General features: G+C 49.5%; 2 protein-coding genes and 1 non-coding gene across 6 annotated transcripts in view; 1 reads left to right on the top strand and 2 right to left on the bottom strand.

The window, feature by feature from the left end:
* Positions 1-8,301, bottom strand: part of Kif1c (kinesin family member 1C) — a 28,439-nt gene extending 20,138 nt beyond the window's left edge. The window contains exons 1-13 of the mRNA XM_013111736.3: positions 8,125-8,301; positions 6,304-6,409; positions 5,938-6,070; positions 5,479-5,555; positions 4,729-4,908; positions 3,923-3,988; positions 3,372-3,550; positions 3,169-3,280; positions 2,682-2,759; positions 2,463-2,528; positions 2,288-2,363; positions 1,632-1,710; positions 1,307-1,452 (exon numbers count right to left, since the gene is read on the bottom strand). Coding sequence (XP_012967190.2) covers positions 1,307-1,452; positions 1,632-1,710; positions 2,288-2,363; positions 2,463-2,528; positions 2,682-2,759; positions 3,169-3,280; positions 3,372-3,550; positions 3,923-3,988; positions 4,729-4,908; positions 5,479-5,555; positions 5,938-6,043 — 1,165 coding nt within the window. The 5' untranslated portion in view covers positions 6,044-6,070; positions 6,304-6,409; positions 8,125-8,301. The remainder of the gene's footprint in view (positions 1-1,306; positions 1,453-1,631; positions 1,711-2,287; positions 2,364-2,462; positions 2,529-2,681; positions 2,760-3,168; positions 3,281-3,371; positions 3,551-3,922; positions 3,989-4,728; positions 4,909-5,478; positions 5,556-5,937; positions 6,071-6,303; positions 6,410-8,124) is intronic.
* Positions 578-687, bottom strand: LOC121141627. Its single transcript, XR_005878597.1, has one exon. It is a non-coding gene; the product is annotated as a U6 spliceosomal RNA (small nuclear RNA).
* Positions 8,302-8,365: 64 nt separating the features above from the next.
* Inca1 (inhibitor of CDK, cyclin A1 interacting protein 1) lies at positions 8,366-18,347 on the top strand. Of its 4 annotated transcripts, none has more exons than XM_013111597.3 (7): positions 8,366-8,486; positions 11,744-11,831; positions 15,962-16,081; positions 16,281-16,320; positions 16,569-16,762; positions 17,359-17,515; positions 17,998-18,347. In XM_013111597.3, exons 2-7 carry the CDS (start codon positions 11,788-11,790, stop codon positions 18,139-18,141), a joined length of 699 nt encoding a protein of 232 aa, XP_012967051.1. In that variant the 5' UTR covers positions 8,366-8,486; positions 11,744-11,787; the 3' UTR covers positions 18,142-18,347. The 4 variants fall into 4 exon arrangements, with proteins under 4 accessions (XP_012967051.1, XP_040604979.1, XP_040604978.1 ...); XM_040749045.1 differs by lacking the exon at positions 8,366-8,486 and adding an exon at positions 8,660-8,783; XM_040749044.1 differs by lacking the exon at positions 8,366-8,486 and adding an exon at positions 8,663-8,901.
* Positions 18,348-18,686: the final 339 nt, after the last annotated feature.

Here is an 18,686-nt window from a genome sequence, read left to right as displayed (position 1 = left end):
ATCCAGTGATTATATATCTTCTCACTCACATGGACATTAATTCTTTTTTTTTTCTTTTAAAAATATGGAATGCCAAGCAGAAGCAGAGATTCACAGCTAAGCACCAAGCCAAACTCCTGGAATTCAGTTGTAGGGAGGGAGGAGGGAGGAGTAAATGGGTCAAGACCATGTTAGAGAAACCCTGAGCAAGTGGGAGCTCACCGACCCCCAACTGACAGCTGGGGAACCAGCACAGGACTGAACCAGGCCCCCTGAACGTGGGTGTCAGTTGGGGGCCTGGGCAGTCTATGGGGCCTCTGGCAGTGGAACCAGTATTTATCCCTAGTGCACAAATGGGCCCATTCCCTATGGAGGGATACTCTCTCAGCCTAGATACATGGGGGAGGGCCTAGGTCCTGCCTAAATGATGTGACAGACTTTGATGATCCCCCATGGAAGGCCTCACCCTCCCTGAGAAGTGGATGAGGGGTAGCATGGGGGACTGGTGGGGGGGGAGTGTGAGGATGGGAGGTAGAGGGAACTGGAATTGGTATGTAAAATAAGATTATTTTAATTTAAATAAAAATTAATAAAATTTAAAAACATGGACTGCTTCGTGAATTTGAATGTCATCCTTGATCGGGAATCATGCTAATCTCTCTATCATTCCACCTTAAGTATATGTGCTACCCAAGTGAAGAAATGAACATTAATTCTTACCAGTGAAGCTGAGTGCTACATTTAGAGACCATCCTGTTGTTGACTATTGAGCTATAGTTGATTAAAACCCTGATGTTTGCAGACATAGTGGCACGTGCCTATAATCCTAACACTGGGGCAGGAGGACAGTGAGTGCATGATAATCTTGACAACATGACGAGACCTTGTCTCAAGACAACAAAGGACAGCTAGGCATGGTGGCTCCTGCCTGTAATCCCAGCACTTGACAGCCTGAGGCAGGAGGGCTACAACAATGATTCTCAATCTGTGGGTCGTGACCCTCACAGGGGTCATATATGAGATATTTACATTATGATTCATAGCAGCAACAAAATTACAGTTATGAAGTAGCAACCAAATAATTTTATGGTTGGGGGTCACCACAACATGAGGAACTGTATTAAAGGGTCACAGCATTAGGAAGGTTGAGAACCACTGGACTATAGAAAGGCCAAGGTCACATACAGTGATGTGCCCACATCACTGAACACACAAAGGGTTTAATGGTGGATGGACCTTCCCACATCCCATGACTGGGCAAAGACAAAGAAGGGAGACAGGGTGAGCTAAGAGCCCTCCCTAGGCTGTCCCTCCCAAGGAGCCCTACCTCCTAGAGCAGAGGCTGAGAGTCCCTGAGCCATCAGCAGCTCCCGCAAACGGGCCACCTCCTCCTGCAGCTCTCGGATAAGCCGGGCATTGGGGTCCTCGTTGATGACAGCATTGCATCGGATCTGCTTGGTGCGGTCTGCATACCTGGGCAAGGTGAGATACAAGTGGTGAGAGCAGGCCCAGGAGACCCTTGTTGTCTGTTTCCTGCTCACCTTCCCAGATCTCAAGACACTGTGGCTGGGCTGGAGGCTCTCCCTCCCTTATGACTAATCAGCCTCTGAGCTCTCGGCACTTCTGGTATGTTACCAACGCAGACATCCCACCTGAGCGTGCTGAGTGTCTCCTCATAATTGATGTCGGCGGGACTCAGGGCTGCAATCATTGCTGTGCGTGAGTTCCCACCTATGAACGGAAAGGATGGGAAAATTACGGGTGAGCTGGACTGAGACACTGCATGACTGTCACCCCAGGACCCGGGAGGCGGAAGCAGGAGGACAGAGTTCAAGGCCAGCCTGGGATACACGAGACCCTGTCTCAAATCAACTATATTTAAGGGATAGTAAATAAGTATGTAAAGTTAGAGTGGATTATAAAACAAGGGAGCCCCAGCACAAAGGTCTGAGAAGCCAGTGTCTGAGGTAGGATAAAGTTGAGAGTTGTAGAGCAGATCATGACGTCCACTAATGCAGGGAAAGGTGAGGGCAGGGAGACATCAGGTATATGTGTGCAGTCACAGGCCTGCGGGAGGGAGACGAACTCAGCAGTATTTGGGGTCAGGGGTAAACAGGTCACTGAGGTCCCTGGTTTGGCAGGGTGTAGCCATGATGTCATCATAGGAAACTTCCTTATATGATGACCCCCAGGTCACGGGAGAAATGGTGGGACAACACTGAGAAGATTAGAGATTCTAAGAGTGGCAGAAGGTTCTGTCGGATGGGGATGAAGTCAGGTTAGCAAAGATGGGGAAGGCACCCCTCACCCAAATTCTCCTTGAGCAGCCAGGTGAGCACAGAGTCTCTGTAAGGTATGAAGTCTGACTTCCGCTTCTTTGATTGCTGAGGGATAGAGGGGGAAGGTAGTCAGGCACAGAGGGGGAAGAGTCATTCCTGTGCCCTCTTTTCCTGAGACTGCTCTTCCTGACCCTCAGGGCTTACCAAATCTGCCAGGGCCGAGATCACCTTCCCTAGAGTAGTCAGGGACTTATTGATGTTGGCGCCTTCCTGGGAAAGGATGAGGAATGCAGAATTGAGACCTCCGTCAATCAGATCCATGTCCCCTCTACTTTGCCCTACTTTGTTCTAGGGAATGAATGATCCACCTCCCTCCCTACATAGCCTTCAAGGCTTCCATCCATCCCTCCAAAGCACCCTCACCTTTAGACGCATACCCCGGGCCCCTGAGGAGTCAGCCCGCTCGCTCCCAGCGAGGTCCACCAAACTGATCTTACTGACCTGGGGTTGGAAGAAAGAAGCAGGTTGTGGCTGGGGTGGGTAGGGGATGGGAAGGGAATTAGGGGAACAAGCAGCAGAAATCTGGGTGTTTAGCAAAGGTTAGAGAAACCCAGGGGGAGACAAGGGAAAACAAATGAGACGATAGTGAGGACCTGGTTACTCAAAATTCATTTGTTCATTTATTCACTTACAAATATTTATAGGTTCACTGTGTTCCAGGACAAGGGACACAGTGGGACTTGAGCCCTGCCCTGAGAACCTTTAAGGACAAGCAAACAAACAGATTATAACGCACTATCTGGCAGGAGAGTAGAGAGGGCTGTAGAAGGCCTGAAGAGGCACCACCGAGCATGGGTGGGCAGGGAATGTGCAAGCCCCTTCCGTCACATCATTGGAGAGAGGTCACTACCTTTTCTGAATCCAGGCCAGTAAGCTGGTCGTGGGAGCGCTGGGTAAAGACAATAGTGAAGACAGCGTGGGAACGGCTGCTGGTCTCATTCATGTTGGTGGCAGCCACGGTTCTGGAGTTGAAAGGCCAAGTCTTAGGCTCCTGCCCCTCACCCTCACAATGTTTGGTCCCTTCCTTCCCATTCCCAGGTAAGCCTGCCTCACCGAGCCTTATTTCCACAATCCATGAGGTCGGCAATGTCTGCATAGGACGTTACAGCCAGTTTAGACAGGTCTTGCACATAAGGGCCCAGGATGGGGTGCTCCCGGACACGCAGGGAGCCCCGACTCTTGGGGTTCAAGAGGTCTCGTACTCGCTCGCAATAGATCTCCATATAGCTCACCTGAGTGGGAGAAGCAAATAGGAAGTGAGGGAGACAACTGGTGCTGCTGGAGAACTGACCCTAACCGCCACTGGACAGGACAGTTACCTGCAGCCAGGCATGACAAGCATGGCACTTGGGCTGAATAAGGCTAGCTCACTGGTTCTCTCACCAACCCTAGGAGGTGGGTCTAATCATTATCATCCCACAGAAGCACATACACAGGAGCCACAAGCTGAAATCACTGCCCAAAGTCACATTAGTCACCAGCACAGCCGGAACTAAGTCCCAAGCTGACTCCAGAGACAGACCTCAGTCTTAATCACTGTTCTCCTACATTCTTGTCCAGGGGTATCAGGCCTCATGCCTATCTGCACCAAGATTGGGGCTCACCTCCACAGAATAGGAAAGCTGTGCGCTCTGGTTCACGTTAACACGAGAGAAGAGGTCCTCGCAGAGCTGGAGGGGGACACAGAGAAGTTCCTGTTCAGGGCATGCCTGCAGCTCCCAGCCCGAGGCCAGAACTTGTCCCAAATGACTCTTTCCATAGCTCCAAGGGAGGGGCCAGTTCCATTTAGATAGGAAAACAAGCCTGGTGTTGGTGGCACATGCCTTTAATCCCAGCACTCGGGAGGCAGAGGCAGGCGGATCTCTGTGAGTTCGAGGCCAGCCTGGTCTACAAGAGCTAGTTCCAGGATAGCCTCCAAAGCAATACAGAGAAACCCTGTCCCGAAAAAAAAAAAAAAAAGGAAAACAATCTCTTAAAGGTTCACTAGAGTCACAAGCTAGTATCTCCATCAGGCTAGGATGCTATAGTCTATAGAGACCACTACAGATCGTAGATACAGAATTATGGACAACTCTTAGTTTTTCACAACTATAGTTGATACCATCTAATGCTGAAATCCATAAGGGAAATGCACTAAAAATCAGTTATGACAAAATAGGATAGTAGTGAGCACAGCTCCTCTAATACTGATGCCTTGGCTGCTCTCACGGAGCCTTGTTGTCCTGGTGGGTGGGAAGCATCTCTCAAAGGGCCCTGGGTGTTAGGATACAGCCAAGCCTTATACTCTGTCACATTTCCAATCACAAACAGCCCCAGATAGTCAGGTCTTGGCTTACAGTCCTTTTAACCCTGTCCTCCTTCCCCTGTGGCAAGTGAAGATGTCCCTCCCCAGTTAGGTGCCAGCATGTACCTGAGGCACGATGCCCTGCTGCCCCGGTTCCTGCCGCCCCATCATGGTGTAGGACTTCCCAGCCCCTGTCTGCCCATATGCAAAGATGCACACATTGTAGCCTTCAAAGGCGTGCAGCAGCATCTCTTCTCCGATGTCTCGATACACCTGCTGTTGAGATGCAAACTGCGGATCCTCCACCTAGGTGAAATGGAGGAAGAGAAAGACAGGAGCCCTGGATGAGGCTGTTCTTTGTGTCTATGGCCTACGCATCCTGGCCACTCAGACCCAAAGGCCCGGAGTGACCCTCACCCCCACTACATCTTTTTTTTTTAATTATTTATTTGTATTTTATGCACATTGGTGTCTTGCTTGCATATATGTCTGTGTGAGGGTGTTGAATCCCCTGGAACAGGAGTTACAGGCAGTTGTGAGCTGCCATGTGGGTGCTGGGAATTGAACCCAGGTCCTTTGGAAGAGCAGCCAGTGATCTTAACCGCTGAGCCATCTCTCCAGTCCCACTACATCGTTCTTATCAGCCCTGAGGCTCTTACCCAGCCCCACGCGGTCCTAATTATCTAGATGGATTCTACTTTCCCCCTCTAGGTTCCAAACACAACCCAAGAGTACTATTCATTTCACCCAGAGGTGCTTGTCCCCCCAAATCCAGTCCCTTGGGTATCCTTATTTCCCAGCAAAAATCCCTCTTCTCAGGACCCAAATCCCCCGTCTCCTTTGACTAAGCTCTGCCTCCAGCCCCAAGAGCCTCACCGAAGTATGTGACCAATAAGAATAGTCGAAGGTGAAGCTTTTGGGGGCATCCTTGCTCTGTTTGGGATTGATGATGGCTAGAAAACACAGAGAGGAAAGTCAAGGTCAGGTTTGCTCAACCTCTGCCCACTTTCCCATACACCCCGAGGATCCAGGATCCCACTCCCCAAATCTGTCCTAACTCATTTCTTCCCTTTAATAATCCCCACCCCCTCCAGCCACCAAAGCTAATTTTGGCTTCACAGGACCCGCCCCCATTGAGCTGCCTCCCTGGATTGGGCAATGGAGGGCTGCTGGCCAACATTCCCCCTCCCAGGGACAGGAACATGGAAAGGCCAGTCTGCCCGCCCCCCCCTACACTAGCACATGCTCTGTACCCAGCATGGCCTTCCTCCCAGGACAATCCAGCAGGCCTGGCCTATCCCTCTGATGCCCAGCTGGGCCTCTGGACTCACTCACAGGTGGTGTTGCCCTGCATGCTGACCACACACTTGGCATCCTGGCTGGTCTCACGGGCATTGAAGGGCCGAACCCTCACTGCCACTTTCACGGAGGCACCAGCCATAGCTTCAGAAACTCCTGCCCTCCTCAGCTGGAGGACACAAAAAAGGGGTGGTCAGAGCCACTGGGAGGACTCGAGACACTGCCTCCCTGCTTCTTAAGTCCACATCTACACACATCACCCCAAGTGGCTAGCTACCCCTCCAGGACTCCCGGTTCCCGTTCTTCTGGCCTTCCTCCCAAATGTCACTCCTGAAAATATCCCTGCTTCTCTCTAAGTCGGATCCCAGTTGATAAGGGCTTGGGCCATCACCCCAGAGTTACCTGGTGTCCTGGTCCCAGATCAGGGGGGCTGTATCAGTTCTGGTTGCCACCGGGCCTCGTATGGGAAGCCCCATCCTACACTTGGGGCCTGGCCACACCAGCAGGGCTGTAAGGGAAACACAGATTGGGGGGACGGGGATGTCAGGAGGCACCTGTAGCTCCAAAGTTCTGTCTGGGGCTCTGTGTTTAGAGAGCAAGGGATAGGGAGACGTTAGGAAAGTAAGGCTAGCCACCCCTCTGGAGTGACTGAATGCAATGTGAATCCAAGGGCAGAGACAGTGATATTTTTATTCCGAGTCACTCACAAGTGTACTGAGCGTTCAGTTAGAGGAGAGGGAGAGAGACTGAGACACAGATCGGACAGAGGGTGATTCAGAGGGTAGAACACATGGGCAGAGACACTGAGGGTGGCAGGAAGGGAAGAGGAGGGACAGAAAGCTACAGACACCATGAAAATGAGAGGAATCAGACAAAAGACAAGATTGAGGTCAGGCTATAAAAGAAGGACTATCAGAAGAAAAGGAAGGAGCAACACAGAGATGTTGAAAAGACAGGGAGAGGGCTCCGGGGCCAAAGCACAAACTGGAAGCTGAGAGGAGATGTAAGAGGAGACGAAGACTCCAGCCATAAAATCCTCATCTATAGTTCTTCTCCAGGGTCAGCAAGGGAGAGGTAAAGATCAGTTCCCACATCTGACAACCCATACGTGAGGCAGGGGCCAAGGGCTAAAGGGTTAGCCTGGAACAGGGATCCACAGGGCCTGATTGTGGTCCCCAAGCCCCTTGCCCAGCCCCCAGTACTTCCTCCTTAGGATCCAGACAATGGGCAGGGGAGGGTGGGGTCATCCTGTATGCACAATATCAACCCCCAGGACTCCAAAGACAGGGAGACCCAGAATACCTGTACCTTGAGGGGAGAACTATGGGCAAGGCTGGGGGGTGGGGGGCTTCCTGAAAGGAAAGCAAAGGGAAAAGGAAACAGACTGGTCCCAAACCCACCCTGGGGCTACTGCTGTGGCGTTCACTGGCCTGGGAAGGTGCCAGGCTGTAGCCTAGGAATGTGGGTGATCCGGGTGCCCACACCCTGGAAGGAGAGTCTAAGGAGCCCACGCCTACGGACAGCAGGGTGAAGACTTATGAAAAGGGTTCAAGGATGCCACATCCCCACCTGTGGGCCCCAAAGACCTCCAACTTCTGTCATGCTGGATTGGGCCTCACCTCACCTTCCTAGGCAGAGCAGGGGAGGGTGAAGGGCTGATTTATCCCACCACAGGAAGGGAGTAGCCGAAATCAGAGGCTGGTTCAGAATGGCCCTGACCCCCAAAACCCTGACTAGGGAAGAGAAGGACACCAGGGCGGACACGCAATGTGACACCTCCGAAGTTAAGAAAACAGGGAATAGGGTGACAGGACTAGGGCATAGTTGGGTAAAGAAATACGGAGTAGGGGCAAGAAGTCTGAGGGTACAGCTTTAAGGGCTCACTAGGGAGGAGGCCGCGGCTGGGGTGGGGCCGACCAAACCCAAAGGGGCTCTCGGGCCACCTGCACCTTGCCCACGGGCAGTTCTCCAACAGGCCCCCGCCTGTCCGCTCTGGGCGGCCATGAGTTCCCGGTCCTTCAGTCCAGCCAACCGACGGCTGCCCGGGGCCTGGCACCTCTCTGCGCCTCCGCGGGATAAATAGCACATGATCCCAGCTCTCGCGTCTAGCCCGCCCGGCCGGGTCGTGCAATCGGGACCTCGGAATCCCGGCTCCCCGTCTCTGCCCCCCCCCAAGCGCATTCCTCCTCGGGCGTCCCCTCCCTGCCCCCCACCGGCTCTCACCTCTTCGCGGCAGGACTCCCGGCGGAGAGCAAAGGGACAAACTTTCCTGGATCCCTGAGACCGGAGACGGGGAGACCCGGGGCCAGTTCGGGGCTGCCCCCGCCCCTCGCCGGGTCCCCGGGCGGCGGGCGGCGGATCGCGGCCCGGGGGCGGCAGCAGTAGCGGCGCCAGCGGCCGGCGCCCGCCCGGGCAGCGCGAGCTGGGGCGGGAGCGAGGGGCGGGGGACGGACGGACGGGCGCGCGCGCGGACGGACGGGCAGGCGGGCGGGCACGCGCTGTCCCGGGAAGGAGCCACCGGGTTCACTCTAGCTAAAGGGACAATGCACTCTGACAGTAGGCCCCAGCGAGCGGAGACAAGGAAAGTGAGTTGCAGACACGACAGGGAAAGCGGAACGCCGGAACGTGGGAAAACTAGCGCTCCTGAGTTGCTGAGAAAGGCGGGGGCGGACCCCGGAGGGGGACTTAGGTCGGAGCCGCGCACGTCGCCGCCGTCAGAGGCGCTCCCAGAAGGCGGGGCTTGTTGGCAGACCACGCCCAGGAGGCGGTCCGCTCAGTCCGGCCTTCAGGCGAGCGGGGCAAGTGGGGCGACCACGGTCACTGCCGAGCTGCTCCTTCCCGCCCGACCTGAGGTTCTAGAATTCGCTTCGTAGTTGCCTCAGGTGATGGGGCCAAAGAAGGCGTCGCCGGCATAGCCGCTCGGATGCTCTCTTCCCAGAGAGTCTTCAAGTTTGACTCCCCGGCTGTCACCTCAGCCCCAGTCAGCCCCCTCAGGCTCAGGTGTCTTTTAGGCCGCAGCTGCCTTCTCAGGGCTGGAGACCCCCCACCCCATCCCCCGCACCCAGCCTGGTCTGCCCATCTCCCTCAGCGTGGGCTCACTACCTCTCGGCCCCAATTATGCCCTCCCTATTGCCAAAGGTTTGGCTGTGGACCCCAATCTACCTGCCAAAGGTTTCCTCTGCCTCTTCAGGCCCAAGCCACACCCTCAGGCCTGGTCCTTCCCTCCCGGCAAGACCACCCCACCACCAAGCTCCTCAGCCAGGCATCACCTTTCAGATGCCCATCTACCCTCTTAGCTGTGTCTTGCTGCCAAGGTCTTGATTACCCCTTGGTCAACTGTTGATTTGACTGTCTTAAATCTATCCCGTCCCTTACTTAAATCTAGATCACCCACACAGGCCCAACTATCCAAAGGCCGCATGCCCCTCAGTTCCCAATTGCTCGCTTAGTTCTAGGCCCCCATCTAACTCAGGACGTCCAATTTAAACCTCACATGCCCTTTCAGCCCAACTCTACCCCCATCTGCAACTTCAAGAGACTCTCTCTGTTTTTTTATCTTCCTCAACCTTTCTCAGTTTAGCTATCCTTGCTGGTTTTGTGGGTTTTGTTTTGTGATTGGCAGGGTCTCTCCTTGTAACCCATACCCCAGTCTGGACTTAAATTCTCAATCCTGAGTTCTGGAATCACAGGATTGCAAAACTATGCCTAGCCTACCTTTGGATACCCTTGCACTTCTGACACACTGTGGTTGGCCTTTTCTGTCCTTTGTGCGGTCTACAGGCTCCCTAAGTTAACCAGTAGTTTGTTGGCTAGGGTTCCCAGAGCCTTGAGTATGCTGGCAAGCTGCTCTACCACTGAGCTAAATCTCTAGCGCTTCCCTGGCTTTCTTGTTTGTTTTGTTTTCTACGAAGATTTGCTGTTATGAACCAGCCTAGACTCAAGCTCATAATGTTCCTTCATGAGCCTCCTGTGGCCTCAAGATTTACAATCTGTGCCACCACACCTGGCTTTTATCTAATATTTGTTCATTTATTTTTTTATTTTCTGTGTTTTCGTAGTATGCTTTAAAAAATAAGATTTTATTGTTGTAGTGTGTGTGTGTGTAGAAGTCAGATGCAGGAATCAAATTCAGGTCATCAGGCTGGAGCAACAAGCACTTTTATCCATTGGACTAGCTCCTTGGTCCATATCTAGTATAATTTTTTAATATTTTATTTTTAAGCTGGGCAGTGGTGGCACAAACATTTAATTCCAGCACTTGGGAGGCAAAGGCAGGCAGACCTCTGACTTAGAGGTCAACCTGGTCTACAGAGTGAGTTCCAGGACATCCAGGGCTACGCAGAGAAACCCTGTCTTGAAAAAGAAAAAAAATTACTTTAAATTAATTATGTGTGTGCTTGTGTTTGTGCATGAGGATCTATTGAGGATGTGGGCATCTGAGGTCAGGAGAAGACATAAGATCCTCTGGAGCCAAAGTTACAAGTGGTTGTGAGCTGTCTGACATGGATGCCGGTAACCAAACTCAGGTCCTCTGCAAGAACAGCAAGCACTGGAACACTGAGCCATCTCTCCAGCCCTCGTAGCTAGTGTTTCTAAATCTTTTCTATATAACTACACCCCCACACCTTTCACCATATCTAGGTCGCTTTTGTCCCAAATGCGGGCTCTGTGCAACTGAGGTTTTATTGATTTCACTTTTATGTGTGTTTTGCTTGCATAAACATATGTGTGCCATGTGTGTGCCTAGTGCCCACAGAGGTCAGAAGAGGGTGTCAATGAAGTTACAGATGGTTGTTAACCACCATGTGGGGGCCGGGAACCAAACCCAGGTCCTCTACAGAGCAGCAAGTTCTCTTAGGAGCTGAGCCACCTCTCCATCTCCACAAGTGGGGTTTATTAAGAAACGGTTCTAAAATAGATTTAACCATAGGCGTTAGAAGAAAAATAGAAGGGGGCTGAAGAGTTGACCCAGTGACCAGGAACCCTCGTTCCTTCTGCAGAGGACCTCTTCTGCCCTCTTCCAACTCCTGCAGACACACAGACTCATACAGGCTCGCACACATACACATCAGTAAAAAAAAAAAAATGGTAAGTAAATCTTGGAAGGAAGAAGAGAAGAGCTCCGGGAAAGGACTGTATACACCCAAGGATGGGCACAGATTTCTCAGGAAAGTTTCCGTGCAACTGCCTTCTCTCTTCACTTTACTGTAGGCTGGTAGTCCTCAACCTTCCTAATGCTGTGAGCCTGTGATACATTTCCTCATGTTGTGATGACCCCAAACCATAAAATTATTTTGTTGCTACTTCATAACTGTCGTTTTGATACTGTTATAATCATAATGTAAATATCTGTGTTTTCTGATGGTCTTGGGCAACCCCTGTGAAAAAGTCGTTGAACTGCCCAGGGGATCGCGACCCACAGGTTGAGAACCACTAATGTAGACGATCTCAGTTGTTCCCTCCTTTGTTGTTACTTTTTCTACAGTTTCACTACCAATCCTCAATCCTGCCACTTCTCTGTCCCCAGTCCCCAGTTCTACCCCAGCCTCCACCCCATCCAGTCCCACCTGCTGTGCTTTTTGCTTCGTCATCTTGTGTTACAATTAACTTGCATCTGTAATTTTCACTTACCCTATACTTTTAGCTCCAGACAACTTCCTCCTTCACATCATCCATACCTCCAACTTTACTTGTTCAATCAATAGTGCAGCACTATTGCCACTCTTAGAGCTACTGAGCTCTCTTTTTAGGGTGTTTAGTCCCTTTCTAAGCTCTGCACTTGCTGACGGTCTGGTGCCTACAGCCATTACATGAGTGAATTCTTTGTTCATTACCCTCCTAGCACCAAGGAGAAGACCCAATCCTGCTACCCAACTGAGTCCAGTCATGCAGGGACAGGAAAATGGAGACAACATCCTCCCTTTTGCCAAGTGAGTCCTCCCTACGGGGGTGGGAAGGATAAGGATGTGATGCTGGGAAGATTGCATGCTTGGATTCTTCTCAGAAAGGAGTAAGAAAGAACAGGAACCTCCGTGCCTGTGTTTAGGGGTTTGATAGTTCATTAATTTATTCAATAAATTCAGTTTATTTAAAATTGTCCATGGAGGCTTGGAATGCCCTAGAGTTAGAGTTACAGAGAGTTGTGAGCCCGCTGACATGGGCGTTGGGGAACGAATTCCAGTCTTCTGCAGTAGCAGTCAGTATGTGTGCTCTTAACCACTGAGCCAGCTCTCCAGCCCCAACAGGTTTTGAACATTGTAATGTTCTGGACACGATAGTAGACATTGGAGATTCAACAATTAGAAAGAAAGGGGTCCTCCTCTCACAGGGCTAGTGGGAGAACAATGCATAAATAAGCATCATTGCACCTAGTTATGAGAACTACACAAAAGGATACACAAGTACAAAATAAGGGAACATATAGGAGATAGAAGGTTAAGGTCACTGTAGAAAACTATTGTGTAGAAGTTAATTGGAAATGAGATGGAATTTGCAGAATGGGGGTGGTGGAAATAAGAAGGAAATAAACCTGGAATGGTCTAGTAACAGGGTAGGCCAATGTAATTGAAACTTATTTACTGAAAAAAAAAGTGAAGAATAAAGTTAAGAGAGTTAGGCAAAAGTCAGATCATAGAAAACTTTGTAGGCCATAGACGAATTTTGTATTTTTATTCTGAAAATGGTGGGGATAGAAAGTTTTAAGCAAGAAAATAAAATAAGCACACTTATTTCCTTTGACCTTTTTAATTATGGAAAATTTTGAATAAATATAGTGGAGAAAGAGTATTATGAGCTGATGAGTATTTCCAGTGAGATTCAATAATTTTCATTATATGGATATTCCTTTTACCTATCCACCCCCCCAATTTTTAAAGATTTATTTATATGTGTCTATGAATTTATACACACGTATATGTGCAGGTATGTGCACCATGTTTGCACACATGTGTGCCAGAAGGTATGAAGTATCTTCTGTCACTTACTACCTATTCTTCTCTAATTTTTTATCGGGCAGGGGGTGGTGGTGTACGCCTTTAATCCCAGCACTCAGGAGGCAGAGGCAGGCGGATCTCTGTGAGTTTGAGACCAGCCTAGTCTACAGAGCAAGCCCCAGGACAGCCAAGATACACAGAAAAAACAAAAAAAAATTTTTATTTGTCTTATTTTATGTGTATGGGTGTTCTGACAGCATGTATGTATGTGTACCATGTGCGTTCGTTCTGGGAACCTAATCTGGGTCCTCTTCAAGAGAAACAAGTGCTTTTAACTGCCGAGCTATCTCTCTAGCCAAACCATTTCTTCCTTTGAGGCAGGATCTCTCTCTGAACCTGGAGTTCATGTTTTCTCACAATAGAAGCCAGCAAGCCCCAGCAGTCCTGCCTCGGGCCCCTTCAGGTGTGTGAGGAACACTTAGCTTGTTACATGGGTTCTGGAATCTGAACTCCAGTCCTCATGATTGCACAGCAAGCACTAACTCTTAAGCCATGTCACCAGCCCCTTTGCTTGTTTTTGAAGTGCAGTCGCATAGAGTTTAGGTGTTGCATCTGCTTCTCGGCCTGTGTCCGAGAACATGCGGAGGGTGTCGGGGATTGACAACACAGAGACTCGTTCAACGATATAAAGAAAACTTTAAGCAGGCCCCAAAAAGGTTCAAGAAAACTTCCTAAAAAAGGCTCCCACCAGAGAAGCTTCTGCTCTCTCCTCTACCCTGGCTGGTTCTGCTCTGACACCAAAAACTGATCTGGGCGTGGTAGAAGAGGCGATTAGTCTCTGGACAAGGTCGAGGTCAGGGCGGTTTCTGTGGGCAGGCCTTTTCCAGGAACTTATTGCCCCGGGCATTGTATTGTTTTTAGTAAACACTGTCTTACAGCTGCCTACTCCCAGGCCATGGGGAAGTGGGTCTCTGCTCAAGGTCTGGTGTCCCCACATTTAGGCTAGCCTTATACTGATTTTCCTGTCATCATCTCCCAAGTGCTGAGAGTACACACAAGCACCAGCAGGTGTTGGATCTCCTAAAGCTTGAGTTCACAGGCAGTTGTGAGCTGCATGATGTGAGTGTTGGGAACCAAACCTCAGCTCTCTGAACAGTAAATGCTCTTAACCAATATGATACCACTCAAAAAGATTTTTCTCATTGGACTCAGGAGGCAGAGACAGAGGGGAAATAAAAGATTACTTTTTCCTACACTGTGTAGTAGCATCTGGGGGAGGGGAATAAGAATAGAAGCAGGGTAATCCCAGCACTGGGGAGGCAGAGGCAGGCAGATCTCTGTGAGTTCGAGGCTAGGCTGGACTGACAGCCTCCAAAATAATACAGAGAAACCCTGTCTCGTAAAACCAAAAAAAATAAAAATAAAAATAAAAGAATAGAAGCAGGGGCTAGAGGGATGACTCAGCACTTGTTGGATCTGGGTTCAATTCTCAGCATGCACATGGCAGCTAAAAAATCATCTGTAACTCCAGGTCTAGAAGACGCCAAATGCCTTATTCCAGTCTCTGTGAGCAGAGCATGAATGTGATATACAGATATATATATATATGCATATATATATAATGTATGTAAAATAAAAAGAATATATCCTTGAAAATAAATAGAACAAGGGCTTGTGGGATGTCGTAGTAATTAAGAGCTCTGGCTGCTCTTTCAGAGACCCAGATTCAGCTCTCAACACCCACATGACATCTGTAATTCAGTTCCAGAGAATCTGATACACTACCAGGCTCTGTGGGCACTGCATACACTGATACACAGATAACACACACAGTCAAAACATGTATACAGTATGAAATAAGAATAAAACTTCACTTATTTTTATTTACTTATGTTTTGGTTTTTGAGACAGGGTTTCTCTGTAGCTTTGGAGCCTGTCCTGGAACTTGATCTGTAGACCAGGCTGGCCTCAAACTCACAGAGATTCACCTGATGCAGGATGATCTTAAGTGCAAGGTCTCATGATGGGAGATGTTATTCTCTATATGTTTCCCTTATTGGTTGATGAATAAAACACTGATTGACCAGGCAGGAAAATAGGCGAGTCTAGGAGATGAGGAAAATTCTGCGAAGTATAGACAGAGAGGAGTCCTCATGTGAGCCAGGAAGTGAGGACTCGAGTCAGGCATTCTCCGGTAGGATAAGATCATGTAGAAATACATAGATTAGTAGTTATGGGTTAATAATTAAGACAGAGCTAGCCAATAAGAAGCCCAAGACACCGGCCAACATTTCCTTAATTAATATAGAGTCTGTGTGTTCATTTGGGGCGATGCAGCTGTGGGACCAGGCTGGTGAAAAGAACCATCTGCAACAGTCTCATCCTTCATAACACACTGAGTTTGAGGCCATCCTAGGATATATGAGACCCTGTCTTTAAAAGGCGGAGGAGAGAAAGCATTGTGCCTCATGATCTCGCCCCCAAACTGCCCCCCCCACACAAAGCCATCCTGGAATTCACTCTGTAGACCATGCTGGCCTCAAACTCACAGAGATCCATCTACCTCTGCCTCTGCCTCCCTAGTGCTGGGATTAAAGGTGTGTGTCACCAACACCTATCATGCCTCATGCCTTTAATCCCAGCACTTGGAAGGCAGGGACAGGCAGATCTCTAAATTTAGGGTCAGCTTAGTTTATATAGCAAGTTCCAGGATAGGCAGAGCTACATAATAAGACCCTGTCTCAAAAGAGAAGTGGGAGGGAAGGAATGGAGGGAGAGGGTAAATGAAAATGCATGGCTTGCACTCATGTGGATAGCTATAGTGTCCCATGGAAAGAACCACCATACCACTCAATCCAGTGGGAAAGTAGATGCTCTGACAGTGGTTCAACCTTCCTAATGCTGTGACCCTTTAATAGTTCCTCCTGTTGTGCTGACCCCCAACCATAAAATTTTTTTGTTTCTACTTCATAACTGTAATTTTGCTAGTTATGAATCATAATGTAAATATTTGTTTTTTTTCTGATGATCTTAGGTGACCCCTGTAAAAGTGTGGTTTGAACCCCCAAAGGAGTCACGGGTTGAGATCCACTGCTGTGAGACATGTGCCTACCTTGTTCTCATCTCAGGTGTTCCAGGGTGGTCAGTCGATTTTCCCAGAATAGCAGGCTGAATTCCCAGAGTAGCAGCAGACCAATGCCTCAGCCTTATGGAGATACCTTCTGGGAGAATCTTAGCCAAAGGCCTAGGTGAGTAGAGGAGAAACCAGAAGCTGGAGGTGGGAAGGTGAGACTAGACTATTTTTACAGGAATAAGCCGTGTTTGGAGGTCATTTCACACTACTTGATGGGAATTGTAGCTCCAACAGGAGGCTGGGAGGGACTGTGGGAGAAATGGTGTTTTTTGGGGTATACTTCTGACTCCAGCTCCTGATTTTGTTCTTCTCAGCTCCAACTGGATGGAAGAACAGCACATTCCACCAATACTGGTATAACAGACTCTGCTCCTCAACCCTCTGTTAAATTGCACCCACCCACTGCCTTTCCATCCTTATTACTCTTTCTCTCTGGTATTTCCCAACTAGTATACTGACCAGTTTTTACTATAAACCAAGCAACCTGTTTTCCAGATCATACCTGAACTTCCAACGACCCCTGATTCTCTAGTTCAGCCCAAATTCCCCTGAAACCAACGTCTGTCTACCAATCTAGCAATTCTTCTTGCTTCTTGGCACAGAAGAACACTGGTTGCTCCCAGCCGGGCCTGCACCCTCTTGAGGGGCTCCCCCCTCCTGAGAAGCTCTGGAGAAGAAAGAGGAAGAAGCTGCCTTTGGAAAGAATGCAGAAGGGCCCTGGGAACATTCCAGCCCGGGTTAGAGCTGTTACTTATCATCTGGAGGACCTGAGGAGGCGACAGAGAATTGTCAACGAGTAAGGAGGCATGGCCTCTGGCCTCTGGGAGCCAAACAGGGATTGGTGGCAGGGTAATTTGAACTAAAAAAAGTTGAGAAAGGAACCATGCATGCCCTTGGTGTGAGTCAAACATAATTTCTTTATTTTTTATGTTTAATTATGTGTGTACACATGTACTGCATGCCACAGCATGTGTGTGGAGGTCAGAGAACAGTTTATGGGAACTGGTTCTCTTCTTCCATCATCTGGGTCCTGACTTAGATCTTCAGGCTTGGTGGCAAATGCCTTTACCTGCTAAGTCATCTTACTGGCCCTCAAACGTACTTTCAATAATATTTATGGATGAAAGATAAGTCACATTAGCTGGAAGGAGTGAAGTGGTCAATGACGACAAGAAAGCGCATCATTGAACTAGGGGGAGTTAGGGAGCCACTGATGCGTCCCCGAACTGAAAATTCTTGTCTGTGGAGAACAAAAAGTTGGGGTGAGTTGAGGGTCAAATGGTAACACCTATGAGTCTCAGTAAGAAGTACTTCAGCCCAGAAGGGTGAAGAATGGGGAATCTCGAAGCCTGACCTCTCTGCACCTGGTTCCTAACCCTAACGTCTCCACAGACTGAAGAAAGCCCAGTGGGGTAGCTCTGAGGCTACATCTGAGCTCCCAGTACTTGAAGAGGGCTATGGATTCCTCAGCACCGCTGAATACCTTGACGAGGAAGAGAGGGCAACTTGTCCACAGGAAGAGAATTATTTTGTCACTCCCAGGGATCAGGTATGATTGGAGATGAACTTAGTAGGATGGAAAGGGATGTCAATTCATGATCTCAAGTGGGGAGGTGGCAGAAGCCAAGGACCAAGTTGGATAGCTGAATTTAAGAACAAAAAGTAGTCATGAACCCAAGCTTTTTTTTGGGGGGGGGAATCTGGATTTGGCCATTAAGAAATATGGAGAGGTGCCTGGCAGTGGGGGTGCATGCCTTTAATCCCATCATTTGGGAGGCAGAGGCAGGTGGATCTTTGTGAGTTCGAGACCAGCCTGGTCTACAAGAGTCAGTTCAAGGACAGCCTCCAAAGCCACAGAGAAACCCTGTCTCAAAAATCAAAAAGCAGGAAGGAAGGAAGGAAGGAAGGAAGGAAGAAAGGAAGGAGGAAGGAAGGAAGGAGGAAGGAAGGAGGGAGGAAGGAAGGAAGGAGGGAAGGAAGATGGAGAGACCTGTTTTTCCACACACACACCTTCACTTTTCTCATCTACAGCTGCTTTGGTCTCCCTGGACTCCCTTAGGCCAGGAGGAGCATTATGCCTCTGGGCAGCTAAGCTGTCTGGCCCACAGCACTGTTACAGCCAGGAGGAACCCTACGTACAATGCTCAGAGGACGGAGTTGGAATCTGAGGAGTAGAGGGAAATCACTCATGCCCAAGCTTTGGGACCCTAACCAATTCAAACGCGAGACTCTCCTCGTTGGAGGCATCAAGGCGGTTGTTTCCCTCTCCTAAACCTAACTTGTTCACAGCCCACTTGAGTTCCTGTTCAACAGCCCCATCCCCTCACAGTCGACCCTGGTCTTGTGTTCTCTCTGTTTTGTTATTAAAGAGCCTGGTGTAATCTTGCTTGTGCGCGCAGCAGTGACGGTGAGGAAATAGAAATTGATAGGAGGACTCCTTTGATTTTCTTGAGGACCCAGTAACAGTGAAATCAAGCTAGGTCACACACACACACACACACACACACACACACACACACACACACACACACTTTTTTGTTTGTTTTTTCGAGACAGGTTTCTCTGTGAAACAGTCCTAGCAGTCCTGGAACCAGGCTGGCATCGAACTCACAGAGATTCACCTGCCTCTGCCTCCTGAGGGCTGGGATGAAAGGCGTGTGCCACCACCGCCCGACCTAGGTCCCCAAATTCGATGAGTCTCGCCCGAAGCAAGAAGAGTT

Source organism: Mesocricetus auratus, unplaced genomic scaffold, assembly GCF_017639785.1.
Source record: "Mesocricetus auratus isolate SY011 unplaced genomic scaffold, BCM_Maur_2.0 Super-Scaffold_100007, whole genome shotgun sequence".
Lineage (NCBI taxonomy): Eukaryota > Metazoa > Chordata > Mammalia > Rodentia > Cricetidae > Mesocricetus > Mesocricetus auratus.
This window is presented reverse-complemented; position numbering and strand designations above follow the sequence as displayed.

Excerpts from the sequence above, each read along its gene's own strand:
- Inca1 (XM_013111597.3), top strand. The coding sequence starts at position 11,788 with ATGCAGGGACAGGAAAATGGAGACAACATCCTCCCTTTTGCCAA. Across the intron at positions 16,763-17,358 it reads CGACAGAGAATTGTCAACGA|ACTGAAGAAAGCCCAGTGGG; the intron begins GTAAGGAGGCAT and ends ACGTCTCCACAG. Across the intron at positions 17,516-17,997 it reads TTGTCACTCCCAGGGATCAG|CTGCTTTGGTCTCCCTGGAC; the intron begins GTATGATTGGAG and ends TCTCATCTACAG.